General features: G+C 44.7%; 1 protein-coding gene across 2 annotated transcripts in view; it reads right to left on the bottom strand.

The window, feature by feature from the left end:
* LOC139761327 (uncharacterized) overlaps positions 1–19,921 on the bottom strand; it is a 441,300-nt gene extending 421,379 nt beyond the window's left edge. For both annotated transcript variants that reach the window (XM_071685392.1, XM_071685393.1), the window contains exons 1-2: positions 19,701–19,921; positions 11,751–12,281 (exon numbers count right to left, since the gene is read on the bottom strand). In XM_071685392.1, coding sequence (XP_071541493.1) covers positions 11,751–11,808 — 58 coding nt within the window. In that variant the 5' untranslated portion in view covers positions 11,809–12,281; positions 19,701–19,921. The remainder of the gene's footprint in view (positions 1–11,750; positions 12,282–19,700) is intronic.
* Between the last annotated feature and the right edge of the window lie 4,335 nt (positions 19,922–24,256).

Below are 24,256 nucleotides of genomic sequence, written 5' to 3'. Positions count from 1 at the left end.
ACTTTGAAGATGAGACTTAGAGAGTTGCTGGAGAATTTGAAGGAGGACGTCGGGTGTATGGGAGTGTGGGTGACCCTGTGTGACCAGAGGACCACAACACATGTTCACAACACTCACAGGTCATGGATGATATTGTGGGATGCGCTCACAACACCAGCCTGGCTGAGTTACAACCCAGAAACCTGACGCAGAAATAAAGTTACCCGATAAAGGATTGGCATTACATTCATTACCATAAAAAATGAAGAAAAAATATACAATTTGCATATTAGTACGTTGTTCTTCTCCCAAGTCTGACCCCCGACAGACCACCACACCAGCCTGGATGGTTTTCGTTCGAGAACCATCATCATCCACGTGAGGACCGAACCCGTGAAGCCTCATTCAGATGTCAAGCTTTACAGCCAGACACAGAACATTGGTTCTTGCTACAGCGAGGTGTCGGGTTCGATGCCCCAGCCAACACCAAACGTCCAGGGTTCGAGGAAGACAAGACTTCGTCGCAACTAAAGCGAGACTCAGAGTACACCACAGACCACCGCAGGGACGAAGACCAAGATTACATTTCAAATAGTACCGAGAACAGAGTACCTTTTCCTCCACGTGACATCATCTGACGTTATACAATTCCTTCTCCACCACTGCCTGAGCAGGAAGGAGGCAACCCACTCGCTTGATGTTACGCAGAAGACGACAGAAAAAAACTGGTTTCACGCGCGTGTCACAACACACGAAGTCAATGTACTTCCACTTTCGTAATGACAACCTAACACATCGCCAGCCAACGCCTCCTGAGCGACACAAGCAGGTGGTGGAGCGGCTGCGCACCTGCGCATCTTATGTATGATGTCATACAGGAAATCACATAATTTCAGTCTGAAACATCGACCTATACACTTCGGATATTATTGGTGAATTAATTTTGCAATACCACCCGACGAGAGAGAGAGAGAGAGAGAGAGAGAGAGAGAGAGAGAGAGAGAGAGAGAGAGAGAGAGATTCTGGTGACCCCTATCGAGTGGTCAAGTGATGACGTCATATCATTATCATCCTCGTTATGATCATGTATGATATGACCCCTGCTGGAAGTATGATACAGATCATGCCACATGCAATAGCCGATACATGAACCTATCTATGCATGATGTGTTACTAATGCTATCATCTGCGCACGTCAGTCATTAGTAATGGTAATCAGGCACAGTTTGGTAGTTAGCGACGTGGCTACATACAGATGGAGGAGGTGCTGATGAGACGACAGAAAACGAGGAACCAGCCTCGGAATATGACACTAAGGAGGAGGAGGATTCGAACCGCTTGAGTCGCACCAGAGCATCGCGTACCGACCCTATCGCCCGGGGTTCGTTCTGTGATGAACCTGTGCTCGAAACACATTATGAACGACTCCTCACACTGTATCAAACTTTCTCTGTTTTTATTATTTTTTCATCGTCCTCCGTCGACGTCATTTCAATGTATCATGAACTACGTGAACCTGATGCTTATCATTCACTATTGCAAGACTGTGAATCAAACAGTGACTTGTGAATCAAACAGTGATTTGTGAAGCAAACAGTGATTTGTGAATCAAACAGTGACTTGTTAATCAAACAGTGATTTGTGAATCAAACAGTGATTTGTGAAGCAAACAGTGATTTGTGAATCAAACAGTGACTTGTGAATCAAACAGTGACTTGTGAATCAAACAGTGATTTGTGAAGCAAACAGTGATTTGTGAATCAAACAGTGATTTGTGAATCAAACAGTGATTTGTGAATCAAACAGTGATTTGTGAATCAAACAGTGATTTGTGAATCAAACAGTGATTTGTGAATCAAACAATGATTTGTGAATCAAACAGTGATTTGTGAATCAAACAGTGATTTGTGAATCAAACAGGGATTTGTGAATCAAACAGTGATTTGTGAATCAAACAGTGATTTGTGAATCAAACAGTGACTTGTGAATCAAACAGTGATTTGTGAATCAAACAGTGATTTGTGAATCAAACAGTGATTTGTGAATCAAACAGTGATTTGTGAATCAAACAGTGATTTGTGAATCAAACAGTGATTTGTGAATCAAACAGTGATTTGTGAATCAAACAGTGATTTGTGAATCAAACAGTGATTTGTGAATCAAACAGTGACTTGTGAATCAAACAGTGATTTGTGAATCAAACAGTGATTTGTGAATCAAACAGTGATTTGTGAATCAAACAGTGATTTGTGAATCAAACAGTGATTTGTGAATCAAACAGTGATTTGTGAATCAAACAGTGATTTGTGAATCAAACAATGATTTGTGAATCAAACAGTGATTTGTGAATCAAACAGTGATTTGTGAATCAAACAGGGATTTGTGAATCAAACAGGGATTTGTGAATCAAACAGGGATTTGTGAATCAAACAGTGATTTGTGAATCAAACAGGGATTTGTGAATCAAACAGGGATTTGTGAATCAAACAAGGATTTGCGAATCAAACAGTGATTTGTGAATCAAACAGGGATTTGTGAATCAAACAGTGATTTGTGAATCAAACTGATTTGTGAATCAAACAATGATTTGTGAATCAAACAGTGATTTGTGAATCAAACAGTGATTTGTGAATCAAACAATGATTTGTGAATCAAACAGTGATTTGTGAATCAAACAATGATTTGTGAATCAAACAGTGATTTGTGAATCAAACAATGATTTGTGAATCAAACAGTGATTTGTGAATCAAACAGTGATTTGTGAATCAAACAGTGATTTGTGAATCAAACAATGATTTGTGAATCAAACAAGGATTTGTGAATCAAACAGTGATTTATGAATCAAACAGTGATTTGTGAATCAAACAATGATTTGTGAATCAAACAGTGATTTGTGAATCAAACAATGATTTGTGAATCAAACAGTGATTTGTGAATCAAACAGTGATTTGTGAATCAAACAATGATTTGTGAATCAAACAGTGATTTGTGAATCAAACAGTGATTTGTGAATCAAACAATGATTTGTGAATCAAACAGTGATTTGTGAATCAAACAATGATTTGTGAATTAAACAGTGATTTGTGAAGTGAACTGAGAAACTTTTAGTCATTTAATGATAACAGATATACCCGTATTTACGTCAATGTTTCATCTGTAATATTACAAATCTTATATATGTTTCGTAATGAAGAAAATATTGCAAAGCTAATCCTTTATAATTCACCATATGAATACGATATTCATCGTCACCAAATCTTACTCAGTCCTGAACACTACAGGCTACTCATGATGAGTCATGTGAACACTACAGGCTACTCATGGTGAGTCATGTGAACACTACAGGCTACTCATGGTGAGTCATGTGAACACTACAGGCTACTCATGGTGAGTCATGTGAACACTACAGGCTACTCATGGTGAGTCATGTGAACACTACAGGTTACTCATGGTGAGTCATGTGAACACTACAGGCTACTCATGGTGAGTCATGTGAACACTACAGGCTACTCATGATGAGTCATGTGAACACTACAGGCTACTCATGGTGAGTCATGTGAACACTACAGGCTACTCATGGTGAGTCATGTGAACACTACAGGCTACTCATTGTGAGTCATGTGAACACTACAGGCTACTCATGGTGAGTCATGTGAACACTACAGGCTACTCATGGTGAGTCATGTGAACACTACAGGCATGTTACAGCATATAATGTGAACATAACGGTTCATGTGGTACGGAGCCACACCATCACTGATGTGTTACGTAACGCGTCACACAGAGCACATAGTTACCGTCACATGTCCTCAGGGGTGGACTAGTTAGTGCAGTAAGTAGTGAGGGAGGAAGTGGAGTGTTGAGAACGAGCCAGTAATGCTACACCACACCCACAGACTCGCTGAAAGGTCGACTTCCTCGTGACCCACCTTGGGAATGTGACCTATACTGCTTGTGGTCTTACAGCCGAGAGTGGACGTATGGCATCATAATGACCCAGACTATCAAATGACAGATGTTTCAACCCCTCCCCTCCCCCCTCTCCCCCCCATAGTGGTAGTTACAGGAGCCTGTAACACCCCCGGGCTGTAGTTAAGGAAGTGGATGCGTTGTTGACCAGATCAAAGCCTGAGGCTGAAGCTGTCTACTGTGAGGCACACAGCTGCTCAAGCTTTCTAATCCATCTTGACAGACTCTGCTCTGATGACCTAAGCTGATCTACCTGCAGGTCAGAAAGCTGTGTTATACAGTGGAAAGCTTTAACTATGGTCAACTCGGAGTTGCTATAGCAAACTGTGCTGTTCTAACCATAACGAAGTTCTATAACTACTGAATAACACATAACATATTGTTCTGGGTACGATGTGTTCTATCCCTGGGGTTAAGAGTGGAAGAACACCGCCCACGTACCTCCTGCGTGTCGTAAAAGGCGACTTAAAGGAGCGGAAGCGGGAGGCTGGAAACCCTCCCCTCCTGTATTACAAGCACAAGAGCAGAGGTGAGCGAGGCGTTTTCATGTGTTCGTTGCCGTTGCTCGTTAAGAGAGAGCACAAGTCGGCATGAAAATAATAGCATAAAAAAAAAATACATATTGATGTGAGTGTGACAAGAACAGCTGCTCTTTCTAACTTGTTAATCTACATTGATAATGTTATAGAGAGTTGTTCTTCTGACTCTTGTGATAAATGAACAGTTCTTACGTTATCTTCAGGTCACAAGCAGCCTCGGTGAAGGGGGAAGTAACCAAACCTCAACACAACCTCTAACATTTGCGTTCTAATAATGAGTTCACCTGACCGTTAGTCACACACACACACACACACACACACACACACACACACACACGCTCAAACTCACTTTCGAATCTCTGCTCAGCGAGTTCTAGTGAATAAAACGCACGCGGAAGCCTCTGGTCACATGGGTTCCTGGTGTATGATGTTGTGCGGTGGATAATGTTATGTGCAGAACTTCCTCACACATCCATGTACGAGGAGGAGGAGGGATGTTCAACTACCTCGTCAGTCCAGACCTTGTGTTGTGTGGAGGTCGAACCATTGAGGAAGTGTGGCAGGTCCTCCACCGAGGAAGTGTGGCAGGTCCTCCACCGAGGAAGTGTGGCAGGTCCTCCACCGAGGAAGTGTGGCAGGTCCTCCACCGAGGAAGTGTGGCAGGTCCTCCACCGAGGAAGTGTGGCAGGTCCTCCACTGATGTTTCGTTCCTTCAACAGCAGTCGACACAAGAGACTGTTTACTGTGTCATTAATTCGGGACGTTACCAAAGTCTGGACACAACTCCAGATGACTCCTCACACACACACACACACAGCTCTTGCTTACTATGTCTTCCCGTCCACCACTGAAGGTGTTATGTTCCACAAGAGAAAATTCCACAATATTTGGTATGGGAAAACAACAACGAAGAACAAAAGAAACAAGCCTTCTTTATCAACATGAGAACAAGACGAACACCAGGGTCTGTGTGTGTGTGTGTGTGTTGGAAGACCTCCCGAACACCAGGGCCTGTGTGTGTGTGTTGGAAGACCTCCCGAACACCAGGGTCTGTGTGTGTGTGTGTGTATTGGAAGACCTCCCAAACACCAGGCTCTGTGTGTGTTTGTGTGTGTGTGTGTGTGTGTGTGTGTGTGTGTGTGTTGGGAGACCTCCCGAACACCAGGGTCTGTGTGTGTGTGTGTATTGGAAGACCTCCCGAACACCAGGCTCTGTGTGTGTGTGTGTGTGTGTTGGAAGACCTCCCAAACACCAGGGCCTGTGTGTGTGTGGGTATTGGAAGACCTCCCGAACACTAGGGTCTGTGTGTGTGTGTATTGGAAGACCTCCCGAACACTAGGGTCTGTGTGTGTGTGTGTGTGTTGGAAGACCTCCCGAACACTAGGGTCTGTGTGTGTGTGTGTGTTGGAAGACCTCCCAAACACCAGGGTCTGTGTGTGTGTGTGTATTGGAAGACCTCCCGAACACTAGGGTCTGTGTGTGTGTGTGTGTATTGGAAGACCTCCCGAACACTAGGGTCTGTGTGTGTGTGTGTGTGTTGGAAGACCTCCCGAACACTAGGGTCTGTGTGTGTGTGTATTGGAAGACCTCCCGAACACCAGGGTCTGTGTGTGTGTGTGTATTGGAAGACCTCCCGAACACCAGGCTCTGTGTGTGTGTGTGTATTGGAAGACCTCCCCAACACCAGGGCCTGTGTGTGTGTGTGTGTTGGAAGACCTCCCAAACACTAGGGTCTGTGTGTGTGTGTGTACTGGAAGACCTCCCAAACACCAGGGTCTGTGTGTGTGTGTGTTGGAAGACCTCCCAAACACCAGGGTCTGTGTGTGTGTGTATTGGAAGACCTCCCAAACACCAGGGTCTGTGTGTGTGTGTGTTGGAAGACCTCCCAAACACTAGGCTCTGTGTGTGTGTGTGTGTGTGTGTGTGTGTGTGTGTTGGAAGACCTCCTACCGGCCCAGGAGGATGATAACTTTGACGCTTTGAACTTTCAGAGCAGCGAGAGAGGCAGATGTGACGATATCAATGAACGAGGAGGAGTGGCCAGCCTACCACACCGACATGGCCTATTATGGCAGGAGAAACTGGCGAACGAGAAAGAAAAAAAGGACCAACATTTCCAGTTTGCACTGAACTTACGTTCCACATTGTGGAACACATCCGGAAAAGTTCCCACTATAACACCTGGAACTGATTTCGGGGATGAATGATGAACTATACTTAAAGCAAAAGCTGAATCATGTTCATTAATCTCCCATCCAGAATGATCGTTCATGAGAAGAGACGAAATGAAAAGAAAATGCAACAAACACATCAAGTGTGTGATACACTGTGTCGTTGTCCCATGCAGAGGGACGCACTCATGACATACACAACAACAACAACAACAACAACCTGGATCTTCACGTGTGAGCTTCTGAGGTGAGCAGTACGCGCACCTGATCAACAGGTAATACATAAGGCAGCAGCTGGCATCTTGCAACAGCCTACTTAATCAAGTTTTCACTTAATAGAAATGGCGGACAGACCTGACTGTCATCAATGTTTGTGTTACGTGGAGAGAGTTTGACATTTGTGTTGCCCCGTCTACACACACACACACACACACACACACACACACACACCCTAGGCCAGATACCAATCTACCGACCAGCCCTGAGGGGTTGAGACTGACAGCTTCAACCCAGCCAGGTCAATTCTTCATTCAGGTGGAGGAGTAATGATGTGCCCCTCCCCCCCGTGGCGTAGTGGGGACGGCTTCAACATGCACGTCCAGAGTACACATGTTCGAGTACAAATGTTATGGAGGATTTTGTCCTCACAGCACGTATGCAGATGAGGAGCGTCCCGTGGTGAGCGGCAGGCCTAGCCAACCTGCCCCACCACACACGACCCGACCTCAATACGACTTTCCTTACCTGCGTCACAAACAGTCCTCTCTCTCTCTCTCTCTCTCTCTCTCTCTCTCTCTCTCTCTCTCTCTCTCTCTCTCTCTCTCTCTCCTGCTGGCATCAGATCTCATCATTCCTCCGTCAGTCTCTTTCCTGAAGCAGTTATCAGGTCTTGTGTTGCGCCAGTCCTCTGTATCACGCTGCCCTACATCATCACATGGGAAGACACAGACGGTAGCACAGACACACAACCTCACCTACCCATACATGACGCTGTCTGTTACAGGGTAACTACCACACACCTCCCTCAGGAACCCCGTGCCCTTTGAAACGTACCAAGGTAATCACATCCTGGAGCTAGGCAACATCATGGATGTCGCCTACATACACAACAGACATGGCCTGGTCGTGCCCTGGTATGGTCCACTACCCTGACCATCTCTCCTGACGGTGATATCGTCCACCTGTGGTGTACATAGCACGAACACACGAGTGTACATCTCGCTCCTCCTGCTCTACAGGTTGGTAATTACTGTATACACACACACACACACACACACACACACACACACACACACACACACACACACACACTCACACAGACACACACACACTCGTGTGGCTCTCATCTTCTCTGACTTTAGCAACGCTTTCAGCAAAGACAACCAGTTACACAGTCATCAACACAGCCAACAGACTGAGGCTCGGAAGGAGTCGGGTGCCAAGGCTTGTGTTGTATGTAGTTGCAAACCACACCACCTCCAGCACCTCCACAGTTCAGGTCCCTAAGTATCCGTACTTTCCTTCCTCATTCTCGATCTAACACTGACGTAAACACAAGCCACAGTTTCGGGACATCTTTTGCAGATGATACATAAATTAATATGAAAATCACATCCGTTGTTGCCGAAAGACAAGTTTCAACTCCTCCGGTAATGGAAAGGATAAGTGAAGACAAACCAGTGATGATATTATCCAAGGTGGTAACTGTGACCGATCATCACCCTACGAGGTGGGCGAAAATGTGGATTTAGAAAGTATGTACACATCTTTCACAGCTCATAGTGAAGTCGTTAAGGAACTAAATTACTGGGAAAGACTAAAATCACTAAGGTTATTATACTCCCTGGAGGGCAGAGGGGAGAGATACATCATCATCTATACCTGGATGATCCTAGAAAGTATGATTCCCAACTTACATAAGGCTACAACATTCTACTGGCGCGACAGGAGATACGGAAGACCTTGTATAATACTTCCCTTGAAATCAAAAGGAGCGACAGTCACCAGATGAGAGACAGTCACCAGATGAGAGACAGTCACCAGATGAGAGACAGTCACCAGATGAGAGAACATCTTCAACATGCGGGGGTCAACACTCTTCACCACCTTGCTATCTACCATCATCAGTCACATCCTGGGATGCATGGTAGACAACGTGCACTGGATCTACAATCTACCAGACCAGCCAGGATGTGCGGGGCCTGGCGACTGCGGCTGCCAACGACCTTGGAAGATAAACGACCTAACCCGACAACCTGGGCCCAGCCCGGGCTGCGGGGTTGAAGACCCCTCAAGAAGACGTCACCAGGTAATCACAAGTGAGCGTCGTCATGTTGTAAGCTTCCAGGAACCATCTCCATCTTCCAGTCCCTCTGATATGTGCCCGTATCACCCGTGGCCACACACACACACGGGACCTTCATAAACGATGACCTAATGGATCTAACTCGACATAGCAGGTCTGCTGACGTCTCCACCACTGACGTCAGCAGTAACCACAGTCCTCTGGACGATACGGTCATTACGAACAACCTGAACGACCCTCAGAGCTAGCTGGACCACCGCTTGCCTCATTACCATCAACCAAAGACCGACAGCATGCACAGCACTCGCTTCTTACACATACTGTCCCACCACGTCCCAGTCCCTTCCCATGTCTCACCAGGTCCCAGTCTCCTCCAGTGTCCCATCACGTCCCAGTCCCCTCCCATGTCTCACCACGTCCCAGTCCCCTCCAGGTACTTCGGCGCACCAAGCTGGGCGTTGCACTAAGCTGCAGGGAACACATCAGCACCATCCTCACAGCCATCAACCTCCATTGACAGTAGACAGACGCCCTGCGCCTCAACTCATGAACATCTACACCACTTTCCTTCCTCTCAAACTCACCTACACCTCCTCATCTTCCTCCCTCCCCACCACACAACAGAGGGTACTACAAAGAACGGAGAAAATGGTATGTACGACCAAGTTGGGTCCCTCTCAAACCACTTCTTAAAACAGTTTAACATTGACTTGATTTGTACAGCGGCTCTTTACTGCGCTCTTCCTGTGAGCGGGAGGAAGATACAGTTTATAAAGGTCTCTGCCAGCCTCCAGAGGCGGATACTCATCACATAACATTGCTACACACGATGGTTCGTTCTAACAGTTTAGCGTCGTTCATACAGTGTCTACCCACGACTGTGGTGTTATTCAAGACGACTGAGTGGGTTAGGAAGGTGGGTATGGAAATCCTTCCCTCCTGTATTACGCTCCGAAAAAGAGAGAGAAACGGAGGAAGAAGGTAAATGAGGACCTGTATTCTAAAGCTTAGTTATGTGCTCTTGACGCTACCTTGCTTCAGGAGGGAAACAACGATCAAGCATGAAAGATGAGGGAAAAAATGATCCATCAACGTTATAGGCCAAGTACACTAGTGAAGACCTTACTTCATACAGAAATACACATGTCGGTGACGACAAGGAAAATGAAACACGAAGATTCGTGTGCCTTCGTGATATCATCACGAAAGCACACAGATCTCCGTGTTCCTCCTGGTTACCAATATATCCCGAATCACATGGTCTTATGTGATTCATCAGCATAAAAATACATAAGCATAAATCAACATTGATCAGACATGTTACACGCTACCAATAAACCTCGAAACACAGCGGTTGATGGAAAGGTCTGGAATCCTACGTTTTAGCAATTGTGAGAAATATAATAACACGAGAACGTCCGAGGTGATGATGTACACATGTATACACAGAGGAATGTACCTCACGCTGATTGGTTGGCTGGGCTTTGGGTCAATCACCTGCTAGGTGTCATTAAGGCTGTCAACTAACAATCGTTATCACTTTCCTCAACTGCGGAGGATAATTCCAACACTCACTATATGTATCTATATCTATCTATCTATCCATCTATCTATCTATCTATCTATCTATATATCTATATATATATATATATATATATATATATATATATATATATATATATATATATATATGGCTCATTTTTGTAGGTTTCAATACCTTTCAACCTGTGATCTTCCTTCGTTAGCAAACTTCTATATTTCTATATTACGGATAAATGTTATATCTTCTATACCACGAACAACCAATGACCGGATATACTGCAACATCCGGATAAGCCACATCCGTGACCACAAGGAACACGACGACTTCCGGAAAACGTGAACATCTCAACCGAAACTCTAGCAGCCGTTAGTGTGAGGTTACCGGTACATAGAGGTACCGGGCACTGCTGACCGCTAGTGTGAGGTTACCGGTATATGGAGGTACCGGGCACTGCTGACCGCTAGTGTGAGGTTACCGGTATATGGAGGTACCGGGCACTGCTGGCCGCTAGTGTGAGGTTACCGGTATATGGAGGTACCGGGCACTGCTGACCGCTAGTGTGAGGTTACCGGTATATGGAGGTACCGGGCACTGCTGACCGCTAGTGTGAGGTTACCGGTACATGGAGGTACCGGGCACTGCTGGCCCCTAGTGTGAGGTTACCGGTACATGGAGGTACCGGACTGCTGGCCGCTAGTGTGAGGTTACCGGTACATGGAGGTACCGGACTGCTGACCGCTAGTGTGAGGTTACCGGTACATGGAGGTACCGGGCACTGCTGACCGCTAGTGTGAGGTTACCGGTACATGGAGGTACCGGGCACTGCTGACCGCTAGTGTGAGGTTACCGGTACATGGAGGTACCGGACTGCTGGCCGCTAGTGTGAGGTTACCGGTACATGGAGGTACCGGACTGCTGACCGCTAGTGTGAGGTTACCGGTACATGGAGGTACCGGGCACTGCTGACCGCTAGTGTGAGGTTACCGGTATATGGAGGTACCGGGCACTGCTGGCTTTTAATGCAGGAAGATAAGTGTATGACACATGACACATGACAGCTGCTGCAGCAGACCGCCTAGTGACACATGACAGTTGACACAATAAGCGTCTACATCTACTGCAGTATCAAATATCTACATCTACTGCAGTAGTCTACATCTACTGCAGTAGTCTACATCTACTGCAGTAGTCTACATCTACTGCAGTGGTTTCATGATATACGAAAAAGAAATATTTCTACTTACCTATTGATATGGCGATGCTGAAGAGCTGGATGATAGCGGAGATGACTGCCACCTTCATGGTGTTATCTTGTGGTGATCCTGTTATCTAGGGAAGGCTTCTGAGCAGTGATGGACACCACTCCACCTTCTGATACACGTACCAGTCCGTCTCAAGAGGTCTCAAGGATGGCGAGCTCTCGCATCGGCCAACACCAGCACTTGCCACACACACACACACTCACACAAAGGTACTGTTCGCGGGGGCGCGACCAAGCGAGGTACAGTGGTCAGGCAGGTGGCTCTGTGGGGTGGTGTCACACAGACGGCCAGCCAGGTCTTGCTTTCTATGAGAGGATCTCGAGACTCTGTGAGGCTACGGGCGAGATCCTGGGGGTCTTTGTGAGTCCCGTGAGCCACAGAGGAGGAGTCAGTTAAGGCCGCTTGAGAATCACCGTCACAGATGTAGGAGTGAGCTTGTGGCTGGATGGCGTCCCTCGGCCCACTACACTCTGTCTGTTGGTCCGGGATGACGTCTGCTCACACTCCCTCACACTAATGAAGGAGGAGATGATACAATGTGACCAAGGAGGAGGTGAAAGGTTAAGGCAAAGGTTTCTGGACCTAACAGGAAATGCGGCGTCTCTAAACACAAGTGATGAGTGAAAAAAACATGTTTTTTTACTTCCGTCAATAATGGTTTCTCAACAACAAGAAAAAAATCTTAGGTTTCGTGACAGAAGAGGAATTAAATCATAAAAAGAAAACATAATCTCGAGGAACAAGTGTTCCTCATTGTGAGGGAAAGTTCATGGTTTCTAAACCATAGAGGGAGAAACCTTGGTAATTCCTAGCTAAAGAAAATATTTCAGTTCTCTTCACATTTATGGGAGAAAACTAAGGAATTCTCAGCATGACAGGGAGAAAACATGAAGAGTATGTTGGTGTTCAAGACGTGTGTGTGTGATAACTCTCCAGTATGTCTGTGTGATTCTGTGATTCTACGGAGACTGGAAAAGTCATTCCTCTAACATCAGTTAAATGTGAGAATACTCTACTCATGTAGTGGAGGATAGTATGATCAGTCTGGTAGATGATAGTATGATCAGTCTGGTAGATGATAGTGTAATCAGTCTGGTAGATGATAGGATAATCAGTCAGGTAGATGATAGTATAATCAGTCTGGTAGATGATAGTATGATCAGTCTGGTAGATGATAGTATAATCAGTCTGGTAGATGATAGTATAATCAGTCTGGTAGATGATAGTATAATTAGTGTGGTAGATGATAGTATAATTAGTGTGGTGGAGGATAGCATAATTTAGCCCTGGTTAACTATTTACCTTCGTTTCAGATCACAAGGAGTGAATACACTTCACACTTCTCACATGGTCATTATCATCAACTCAGTCTCCCTCGACAACAGATCCAGTACTGGCATCATTGTATGCAGTCTTCGTGGCTTATAGATAACACCTTGACTAATTTTCATTACAATGTAAAACTTTTTCTTATGAGCCAAGTGGTCTGGGCGGATGTCGAGGGAAGGAAGGAGTTACTGATACGTGTGGAGGAGGCTCGGGGCAGTACAAGGAGGTACCTGGTAAGGTGTAAATTGTACCTAGTAATCGCAGGAAGACCTGGTGACGGGTGACTTATGTACCTGGCCTAGTCAGAGGTAACTGGTACAGTACCTGCCACTAACAACCCAGCCGTAGTATGTATCCCAGACCATAAACATGGCAGACGCCCTGGGACCCCGAGTGACGGATCTGGTGGCTACAGCTGCTGCAGAAATTCCCGATACCTTAGCGAATTACGTATGTAGCTCAGTATAGATTACCGGATACCTTCGTGTCCATAATGGTGGTCCCGGACGAAGCAAGAAACTGCCTCTGTTCTGCATACCACAGTTGCCTGATCAATTCTTCCACCAGGGAATCACGCTCGATGCTGCACCATGGAGGAGAGTCCCTCTGCTTCTACCATCCATCATACCAAGGATTTGCTCACGTTGATGTGGAATACGCCGTGTGTGTGTGTGTGTGTGTGTGTGTGTGTGTGTGTGTGTGTGTAATTACCCATTTCTATGGTAGATGGAGGGAGGAAGGGAGTTCCACTTCCATGGGATGTGAGTTTATCTGTACATCCGCACACTGTGTTCGCCAACACAGGCTAGCGCTACTCTGTACCTTCCGTTGTCTCGGGTCCTCCCTCGTCCCTGGGTAATTAACAAGTTTATCTTCGCTTATTACCGGCGGGAGCGCCGCCCTCCGCCACTACCACGCCAACTTCCTCTCCGCTCTGACGCCGATGACAGATTCCGTTGTTCCCTCCAGCGACGCACGACGGATTCCGTCATCCGCCCGTCGCTGACACCACACCTCCGTTCCTTCCCACGTTCTCAGTTAACATCCGACGGGAACGTGTGTTGCACGTACACCCCCGCTAACACAACCTCTGCCGTTCGCTTCGGCTCCGCTGCCACGCCCAACGTTCACACTGTGTTAACCGTTCACCCTTCAGCTTCCGTTGGCAAAAACCTTCTTCGTTGTAGTATAACGAATAGATCGAAATGTCTACTTCTACGCCGCTCAGAAGACCCGTCTGTAGCTCTGTATGGTTCACACAACGCTCTTGACCGCTACCAGCGCCGTCGCCCACCTGGTGAACACGGCAGGCACAACACCGCTCCCTCCCTCCCTCACCTCACCACCGATCCTTCCTGATCACGCAATATGCCGATCTATGTGGGTCATAACTTTACAAAAATCACATATTCTTCGTAGCACAAACATGACGCACATACCTCACATACCACATGACCTCCCTCACCCGGTACATAGCGACCCTGGCCTCAACTTACGTCAAGACACTTCCTAATGTACTTTACTACATATATGCAAATTAACCATACACATCGGATATGTATAGTTCTTACATATCTCCAGCGGCATTTCAACCATATATATATGATATCACATATATCGTTGAAGGATCCTTTATATAAATTCTATTTACCTGATTAATATTCCTCTGTGTGTGTGTGTGTGTGTGTGTGTGTGTGTGTGTGTGTAAGACACGACAGGATCCACAGTAGCAACATGTGTACATGTGACAGACGCCTATGGACAAAACACGTGTGTGACACCGTAACAAAATACTTCTTCAGTAACACAACCAAATATAACATGGGTAACGCGGTAACATATCCTTGTGACACTAGCAAAAGTTATTACGTGTGACGCCGTAACAAAGCACTCCTCACTGACGCTAACAAAATAATGTACGGTGACGCCGTAACAAAAAATTTCCTGTTAAGCTGACAAAATATTATACAAAATATTGTATGATTAACGTCATCAGAAAATACTAATGTGACGATAACAGAACATTGCACGAGTGACGCCATGACAAAATTGTGTGACGCTAATGAACTAGTGTATGGATGACGTCTTAACAAAATACTGTTACGGTAAACAAAAATATCCAGTGGGTGACGCTAGACCTTAATCAGTGAGTAATGCGCAGTAGTGTGACGCCGTAACATAATATAACATTACTGACACTAACAGAATATTGCATGGGTGACGCCGTAACACAATATAACATTACTGACACAGAATATTACATGGGTGACGCCGTAACACAATATAACATTACTGACACAGAATATTGCATGGGTGACGCCGTAACACAATATAACATTAGTGACACAATATTGCATGGGTGACGCCGTAACATATCTGACGCTAGAAGCTACTGTGACGTCATACCTATATATATTAATGACACTAATAAAATATTGCATGGTGACGCCGTAACAAAATATATCTATGGTCAAGTTAACAAACATTCGTCGGGGTAACACGAAAAAAATAAGAGAATATTTCATGTGTGACGCCGTGACCAAATATTGTGACGCTAATAAAAATAATGCATGTGTGACGCCGTAACAAAACCCTGTGACGCTAGAAAACACTGTAACATGATCATTGAAGCTAACAACAAATTTCGTCGTGTGACGCCAAAAAATACGCTTGTGACGCTAACAAAATACCGCAAGGATGGCGCCGGCCGTAACAAAATATTGTGACGCTAAGAAATCATTGCATAAGTGACGCTCTAATAACTGTGACGCTTACAAAATACCCCATGGCTTGACGCCGTGAAAAATTACCCCCTTAGAGACGATATACTGCTCACGTGACGCCGTCACCAAATCTTCAGTGACGCCATCAGAGTATCGTATGGGTGACGTGACGGTGTATCGTAGGGGTAACCAGTCCAGTAACAACGACCTGTAATGGGTTGTTATGCCAGACATGCGTCACAAAACATCACATGGGTGACGGTGTTTACCCGCCTACAAAATATAGGTTTGTGACGATAACAAAATATCGGTGAATGACGGTTCTAAAATATCACTTTGTGACGCTATTGATGAATCTTGTGTGGGTAAAGGTTTCTAAAATACCGCGAAGGTTGCGCTACCAAAATATTAGATGAAGTAACTACAATACCCACATACATGTGTGACGGGATGATTGTATCTACAACATACTTCTTGCAGACCAAAATACAGCAAGGGTGACGCTGTTACTACTGTATCGTGTAAGCGACGCTCGTGTTACTGTATTCTGACCGTGATTTTGTAACTATTGTACTGTGTGGGTGGCGCTGTTACTGTTGTATTATGTTAGTGACACTGTTATTGTATTTCACGAGTAAAGCTGTTACTATTGCATTTCGAGAATGACGCTGTATTATATGGGTGACGCTCTTAACATCGTATTCCCTGACACTGTTACAACTGTATCATTTGTGTAACACTGTTACTACCATGTCAAATCACACTTTATACTTTTGTATCAAGTGAACTTGTTACTTTCGTATCGCGTCACGCTGTTACTGCTGTATCGAGGGACTGACGTTGTTACTGCGGTATTCTGAGAGTCCAGCTGTTACCATCGTAACGTGTGACGGGCAGTGAGCCCAGCAAGATGGTGTCATTATAAATGTTTGCTGTTGTTGTCAAAGTTTCTTGTTAAATATATCTGTGTCGACCAACTGCCCTACACTATCAACTCAATATAAACCACAGTAGTTAGTGACTAATTATACCACAAATTACACATAACCATAATTACCCACGTAGGAATGACCCTAACTACCTGGTCAGACATAAAGTAGGTCCAGTTTCAAGTTCGTTTCTTAAGGTATCACAGAGCGAGGACCTGTTATAACGACCAATTATGTTAGTTCTAGTGTATTCTAATGTCTAAAGTCAGTTTCTCAAACTTCACAACAATAACAACCCCCCCCCCCCCCACCATCACCTCCTCGAAACGACCTAATCTTTTTTATTTTTTTTTTTTTCTTCAACGCGAAATAACGTCTCCTGGACATTATTTCGGCAAGTCGACGGACGGACGGACCCACTGTCGATTTCTCTTATTGTAAGACATTTGCAACACGAAGTGAAAATTGTTGCCTTATATATGAAAATATTTTTATGGCGAGAATGACCAATCAGACGAGAGTTTAGCATGATGAACAACAGGCAGTTCGGCTCACGGCATCGGAGCGATAGTTCGGTCATTATTGTACTTACAAGCAATCTGTCGTTTATGCTTCGTCATTGTCGAAATAAAAGTATTTTGGGTCATCATTTCTGGGTCAAAACTGTCTCATCCATGAGGAAGTGTCGGGATCCAAAGCGAAATAATATAAAAAATATTATATGTCCAGCGACGTCCTGTAACAAGCCAGGGATGACATCATTTCGGGTTGCGAGTGTAAGTCTGGGCCACCCGGTAACTACTGTTATGATAGTTAACAATGTGATAACGACCCTGCGGCTGTTACTCACTCCACTTCTTGGCACTTGAACACAACGCTGTGCGACCCCTGAGCACGGCGGTACAACCTTGGAGCATTACGGTACGACCCTTGACCACGACGGTACGACTCTTGACCACGACGGAACGACCCTTGATCACGACGGTACGAGGTACAATGATCCTTTAAGGGTCAGGTCAAAGACCAGGTATCATATCAAAGGATCGTACCATCAGATTCAAGGGTCATGTATTGTCGTCCTCAGGGATCGTACCGTCGTGCAGATGGTTCGTGCCGTCGTGTAGATGGTTCCTACCGTCGTGTAGATGGTTCCTACCGTCGTGTAGATGGTTCGTACCGTCGTGTAGATGGTTTGTACCGTCGTGCAGATGGTTCGTACTGGCGCCCTCAAATGATATGAAACCCCCTATCCCTTACACACACACACACACACACACACACACACGGACCCTGGCACCTGCCGGCCTCCCAGCTAAGCTGTCATCCTTGAAGAAACGGGACTTCAAGTGAACGTACGCCACTCACTCCGCTTGTACTTGAGTAGTGTATGTACTTCACTAGATCCTCACGACTGACACATGTGATGAAAGACTCGTACGTACACAGTGTGTGCTGGACGTGTGGAGAATATGGTCACTGCTCTGGTGGTGATGGTGTGGAGAGTAACCAGTGGTGAGGGCAGTGGGAGCAGCAGCCGAGGGTGGTGGTAGCGACTGTGGTGGGAGCATCAGCCAGTGGTGGTGGTGGGGGCATTAACAAGTGGTGGTGGTGGTGGCGGTATGTTTGGTGATGGTGGTGGGGGAATTAGCCAGTGGTGGAGGTGGTGTGAGCATCCGCCAGTGGTGGTGGGGTCAGTGGTTAGGGCAGGAGTTCACTCATCTCAGCCCGGGGGGTGTGGGAGCAGGAGACCGACCCTGCCAGCCACACCTCGGTCTCCGCCACGCACAGCCTCCACCATCACCACTGTTGACATCCCCATCCCTGACACTCACTTCATTCCTCCAGTCCTAACCTTAATTAACGCTCTACATTATCGTCATCTTCACTTTCATTTTTCCTTACTATTCTAAATATTTTTATTGACATCAAGGAGTAGAATCTTAATAAACAATTAATGTTTATAAGAAATAAATAATAATTTGCTCTCTAAATACTACAGTGGATATTCCTTGTACTCGAAGGCTACAGGATAATAGCGTCAACATAAGTCAAGAAATGGTTGGTTGTCTTCATCTTCCATAACCAGTTATTAACTAATAAATATACGACATAAAACGCTTACGTCAACATGTAATGTTAGACTTGCGACTCGATACCCGCCCGGTCTATTTACAAGGGCCGTCGTAGCGTCGTCGCGCAGTTCAGTTTAGGGGCACCGCCCAGCACCGTCGTGGCAAATTGTAAGGAAACCCAACCACGGGCGGGGCGGAGACTGCAAGGCTAACTGCTTCCCAGCTCTGTACCCAGCCCCAGCCAGCCTCCCTAACGTGAGACACTTCGAGTGGTGTTCGTCTGATGCAAATTAGTCAAAGTTGGTGGTCAGTGTCATGGTAAGAATGAAGTGATGTTGACGATAGGGTCAGGGCCTTTCTTGGATGTCTCGAGACAATCATACATTCAACACCCAAAACAGCCTCGATCACAACCCTCGCTATCCCCAGTGCTTTTAGAGTTGTGTGCTCAAATGACGAAGACGAAAACACCAAGTTGATGATCTTATCATCTAACCTACATATATATAGTGCCATGTTTGTCGCTCAGGAAGGTTCATGCAGTGTCGTGTCTAACTTGGCAAAGTTGCGGAAGCCTTGGCTTGGCTCGTAAGGCCACGACATAAATATTTCTCTCACGTGTGCCACTCTGGTAGTAGTAGCGTACCTGGGGCCAGCCACCTAACGTGTTACAGTTTCTGATTTGCATGTGTAATAAATTTATATTTGACAGGAAACTGGAGATTTTTTTTTTAGTATTGTTTGTGCTGTTTCTTGGGTGGGTTATAATAGTGGAGTGAATTAAAACAATATTCAGTTTGGATGAAAGTTAGAGAAGTAAGCAGGATTCAGATTTGCTAAGAAAAAGGAAAGTAACTCAAAACTAAAAAAAAAATCTACCTGAGGAAATGTACGTCAACATAACCCGTTGTGTATGATAACTTAAAACACCATCTTCAGTATCACCAAACAAGTCCTCACTCCAAAACATCCAGCTTGAGCACAATCTTAAAAAGTTCCAAAGCGAGTGATGAAGAGACGGAAGGAGAGCAGCGAAATACAGTCCCACCTGACGGCCGCGTCGACCAACACTGAGCCCGCGTTGACTCCGGCGCCGCGCTGTGCTCCTCCTCTCCCCACATGCCCACCTCCTGCGCTAGTTGCCACCTAATGAATAAACCTCAAATGAACTATGATCAGCTGAGATTTCTTCACAAAGCTGGCTTTATATGGCATTAAGGGAACATTAACATACCAATGTGTATAAAGCAAAGTTGTTATATATCATAAAAATCATAACTTTCTCGCTACTTAGCAGATGGTTTGATGTTATTGACATGCAAGTAACAGAGGCACAGGTAATGAATACAAATACAATCAAGACATAAATAAGACTGTGTTATTATGGTCAATCATAGGATTAAATGTTTTTCAGCTTGGGAGAGATTATCATTAATGGCAATGCTTCTATACAGAGAGATATATATTCAGTTGCCAAGTAATGAATATACAGGTGACAACACAGCTGGCAAACGCTACCACTGGGAAAAGTTAGAGACGCGACCACTGACGTAAGTTTCACCTACATCCAGGAAGTACTGGCTGATGCGTTACAGCTTTGATTACAGGTATCTACTGTAGTTGTGAACAAGAAGGATCACCCATACGTTACCGACTACATGAAATCACGACTGAAATGTTACAGATAAGTTGTATTAAGACGAGAGAGTTTATTAGTTAGACATTGGTGTACATGGCGCTTCTAAGATGATATAGTTTCTGGCAAGATTATAGCTTTCTTGATATATTGTTGCTCTCTTTACCGTCATACAAGGCCATTGGTAATCACTCAACCTGGATATAATATTCCTTTACATTACCCTCGCAGGTGGCGCTTGTTAAATGTCAACCATTCCCTCCCCCTCTCACCCTGTGTAACCCGACGCTACAAACAGAAAACCAGCTGATGTTTACCGGATGTGTCGAAGGTTCACAGGTCTCTCAGAACGTAGCCAGAGCTGTCCTAACCTGATGATGACCTGAGGAAACATTTGTTCCCATCACCACAGCATGTGCCGTAGGTTGACACCCTAACACGACCCGGACGACAGATACGTCGATAAAAATAGTTCCAAAAAATGACGACGGCCACTTCCCAGTTAACTGTGTCGTGTTGGGCAGACTTCAGCAGCAACTGCAATTTTTTTTATTTTATTTATTTTGCTTTGTCGCTGTCTCCCCGCGTTTGCGAGGTAGCGCAAGGAAACAGACGAAAGAAATGGCCCAACCCACCCCCATACACATGTATCTACACACACGTCCACACACGCAAATATACATACCTATACATCTCAATGTACACATATATATACACACACAGACACATACATATATACCAATGCACACAATTCACACAGTCTGCCTTTATTCATTCCCATCGCCACCTCGCCACACATGGAATACCATCCCCCCCCCCCCTCATGTGTGCGAGGTAGCACTAGGAAAAGACAACAAAGGCCCCATTCGTTCACACTCAGTCTCCAGCTGTCACGCAATAATGCCCGAAACCACAGCTCCCTTTCCACATCCAGGCCCCACACAACTTTCTATGGTTTACCCCAGACGCTTCACATGCCCTGATTCAATCCACTGGCAGCACGTCAACCCCGGTATACCACATCGATCCAATTCACTCTATTCCTTGCCCTCCTTTCACCCTCCTGAATGTTCAGGCCCCGATCACTCAAAATCTTTTTCACTCCATCTTTCCACCTCCAGTTTGGTCTCCCACTTCTCCTCGTTCCCTCCACCTCCGACACATATATCCTTTTGGTCAATCTTTCCTCACTCATTCTCTCCATGTGCCCAAACCATTTCAAAACACCCTCCTCTGCTCTCTCAACCACGCTCTTTTTATTTCCACACATCTCTCTTACCCTTACGTTACTTACTCGATCAAACCACCTCACACCACACACTGTCCTCAAACATCTCATTTCCAGCACATCCACCCTCATGCGCACAACTCTATCCATAGCCCACGCCTCGCAACCATACAACATTGTTGGAACCACTATTCCTTCAAACATACCCATTTTTGCTTTCCGAGATAATGTTCTCGACTTCCACACATTCTTCAAGGCTCCCAGAATTTTCGCCCCCTCCCCTACCCTATGATTCACTTCCGCTTCCATGGTTCCATCCGCTGCCAGATCCACTCCAAGATATCTAAAACACTTTACTTCCTCCAGTTTTTCTCCATTCAAACTTACCTCTCAATTGACTTGACCCTCAACCCTACTGTACCTAATAACCTTGCTCTTATTCACATTTACTCTTAACTTTCTTCTTTCACACACTTTACCAAACTCAGTCACCAGCTTCTGCAGTTTCTCACATGAATCAGCCACCAGCGCTGTATCATCAGCGAATAACAACTGACTCACTTCCCAAGCTCCCTCATCCACAACAGACTTCATACTTGCCCCTCTTTCCAAAACTTTTGCATTCACCTCCCTAACAACCCCATCCATAAACAGATTAAACAACCATGGAGACATCACACACCCCTGCCGCAAACCTACATTCACTGAAAACCAATCACTTTCCTCTCTTCCTACACGTACACATGCCTTACATCCTCGATAAAAACTTTTCACTGCTTCTAACAACTTGCCTCCCACATCATATATTCTTAATACCTTCCACAGAACATCTCTATCAACTCTATCATATGCTTTCTCCAGATCCATAAATGCTACATCCATTTGCTTTTCTAAGTATTTCTCACATACATTCTTCAAAGCAAAAACCTGATCCACACATCTACCACTTCTGAAACCACACTGCTCTTCCCCAATCTGATGCTCTGTACATGCCTTCACCCTCTCAATCAATACCCTCCCATATAATTTACCAGGAATACTCAACAAACTTATACCTCTGTAATTTGAGCACTCAATCTTATCCCCTTTGCCTTTGTACAATGGCACTATGCAAGCATTCCGCCAATCCTCAGGCACCTCACCATGAGTCATACATACATTAAATAACCTTACCAACCAGTCAACAATACAGTCACCCCCTTTTTTAATAAATTCCACTGCAATACCATCCAAACCTGCTGCCTTGCCGGCTTTCATCTTCCGCAAAGCTTTTACTACCTCTTCTCTGTTTACCAAATCATTTTCCCTAACCCTCTCACTTTGCACACCACCTCGACCAAAACACCTTATATCTGCCACTCTATCATCAAACACATTCAACAAACTGCAGATATGATTATGTATTTGTTAGAAGTATTTGAGTTGATGCCTGATTAAATATGGTTCTTAGTTTCATCCGTATATCTGTAAAGAGATAAAACTAATATATATATATATATATATCTTTTTTTCTTTTTTCTTTCAAACTATTCGCCATTTCCCGCATTAGCGAGGTAGCGTTAAGAACAGAGGACTGGGCCTTTGAGGGAATACCCTCACCTGGCCCAATTCTCTGTTCCTTCTTTTAGAAAATTGAAAAAAAAAAAAAAAAACCGAGAGGGGAGGATTTCCAGCCCCCCGCTCCCTCCCCTTTTAGTCGCCTTCTACGACACGCAGGGAATACGTGGGAAGTATTCTTAATCCCCTATCCCCAGGGATATATATATATATATATATATATATATATATATATATAGTAATTTTGTTTCTTAGAATTCCATGTAAGGATTGCTTAATAATGGTGAATGAGGGCTACCCATCGCGATACCAAGTTTCTGAGCATAATATTCTCCATTAAATTGAAATACACAGTCTTTTATACACAATATTATGAATTCGATGAAAACACAGAATTTGAAACAGGTTAATCAATATTATCCAAGACATCAACCAAATATTGTAAAAGGTCATCAAGTGGAACTTTGGTGAACTGAGAAAACATCAAAACTTACCAGTTTGAAATTGAAATAAAAATGGTGATCGTTAACTTGTTAACTAAATCTACATTGTTCATGATTTTAGAATTTGATATCTTACCCACTAATAGGCTTAACAAATTAACCAATTTGATAGTTTATATGTGATGGAGCCCACATAATTTGGCTCATGTGTTATGATAAGTCCATACATATATGGCAATGAAGGGAACAATTATGAAAATCTTTTGATGAGAGAAACATTATCTTTCAACAACAACTTCAGTTCTTTATTAAGTGAAAATCAACTGTTTGTAGGGGATTTTTGCTGGGTTACAGCATGTTGTATCATTGCATAAAATGAAGATTATTATGCTCAGAAATTTGGTATGGCGATATGTAACCCTCACTCACCAGTACTAAGTAATCTTTACATGGAATTCTATGAAACAAAGTTACTAAGGTATATTTTACTCTCTAAGGCAGTCTGGTTTAGGTATGTAGATGATGTTCTTTGTGTTTGGCCAGCAAACGAAAATTTCCTAACATTTCTCCC

This window comes from Panulirus ornatus, chromosome 40, assembly GCF_036320965.1.
Source record: "Panulirus ornatus isolate Po-2019 chromosome 40, ASM3632096v1, whole genome shotgun sequence".
In the NCBI taxonomy this organism is placed as follows: Eukaryota; Metazoa; Arthropoda; class Malacostraca; order Decapoda; family Palinuridae; genus Panulirus; species Panulirus ornatus.
The sequence above is the reverse complement of the archived record's forward strand: the minus strand, read 5'-3'. Positions and strand labels throughout refer to the sequence as shown.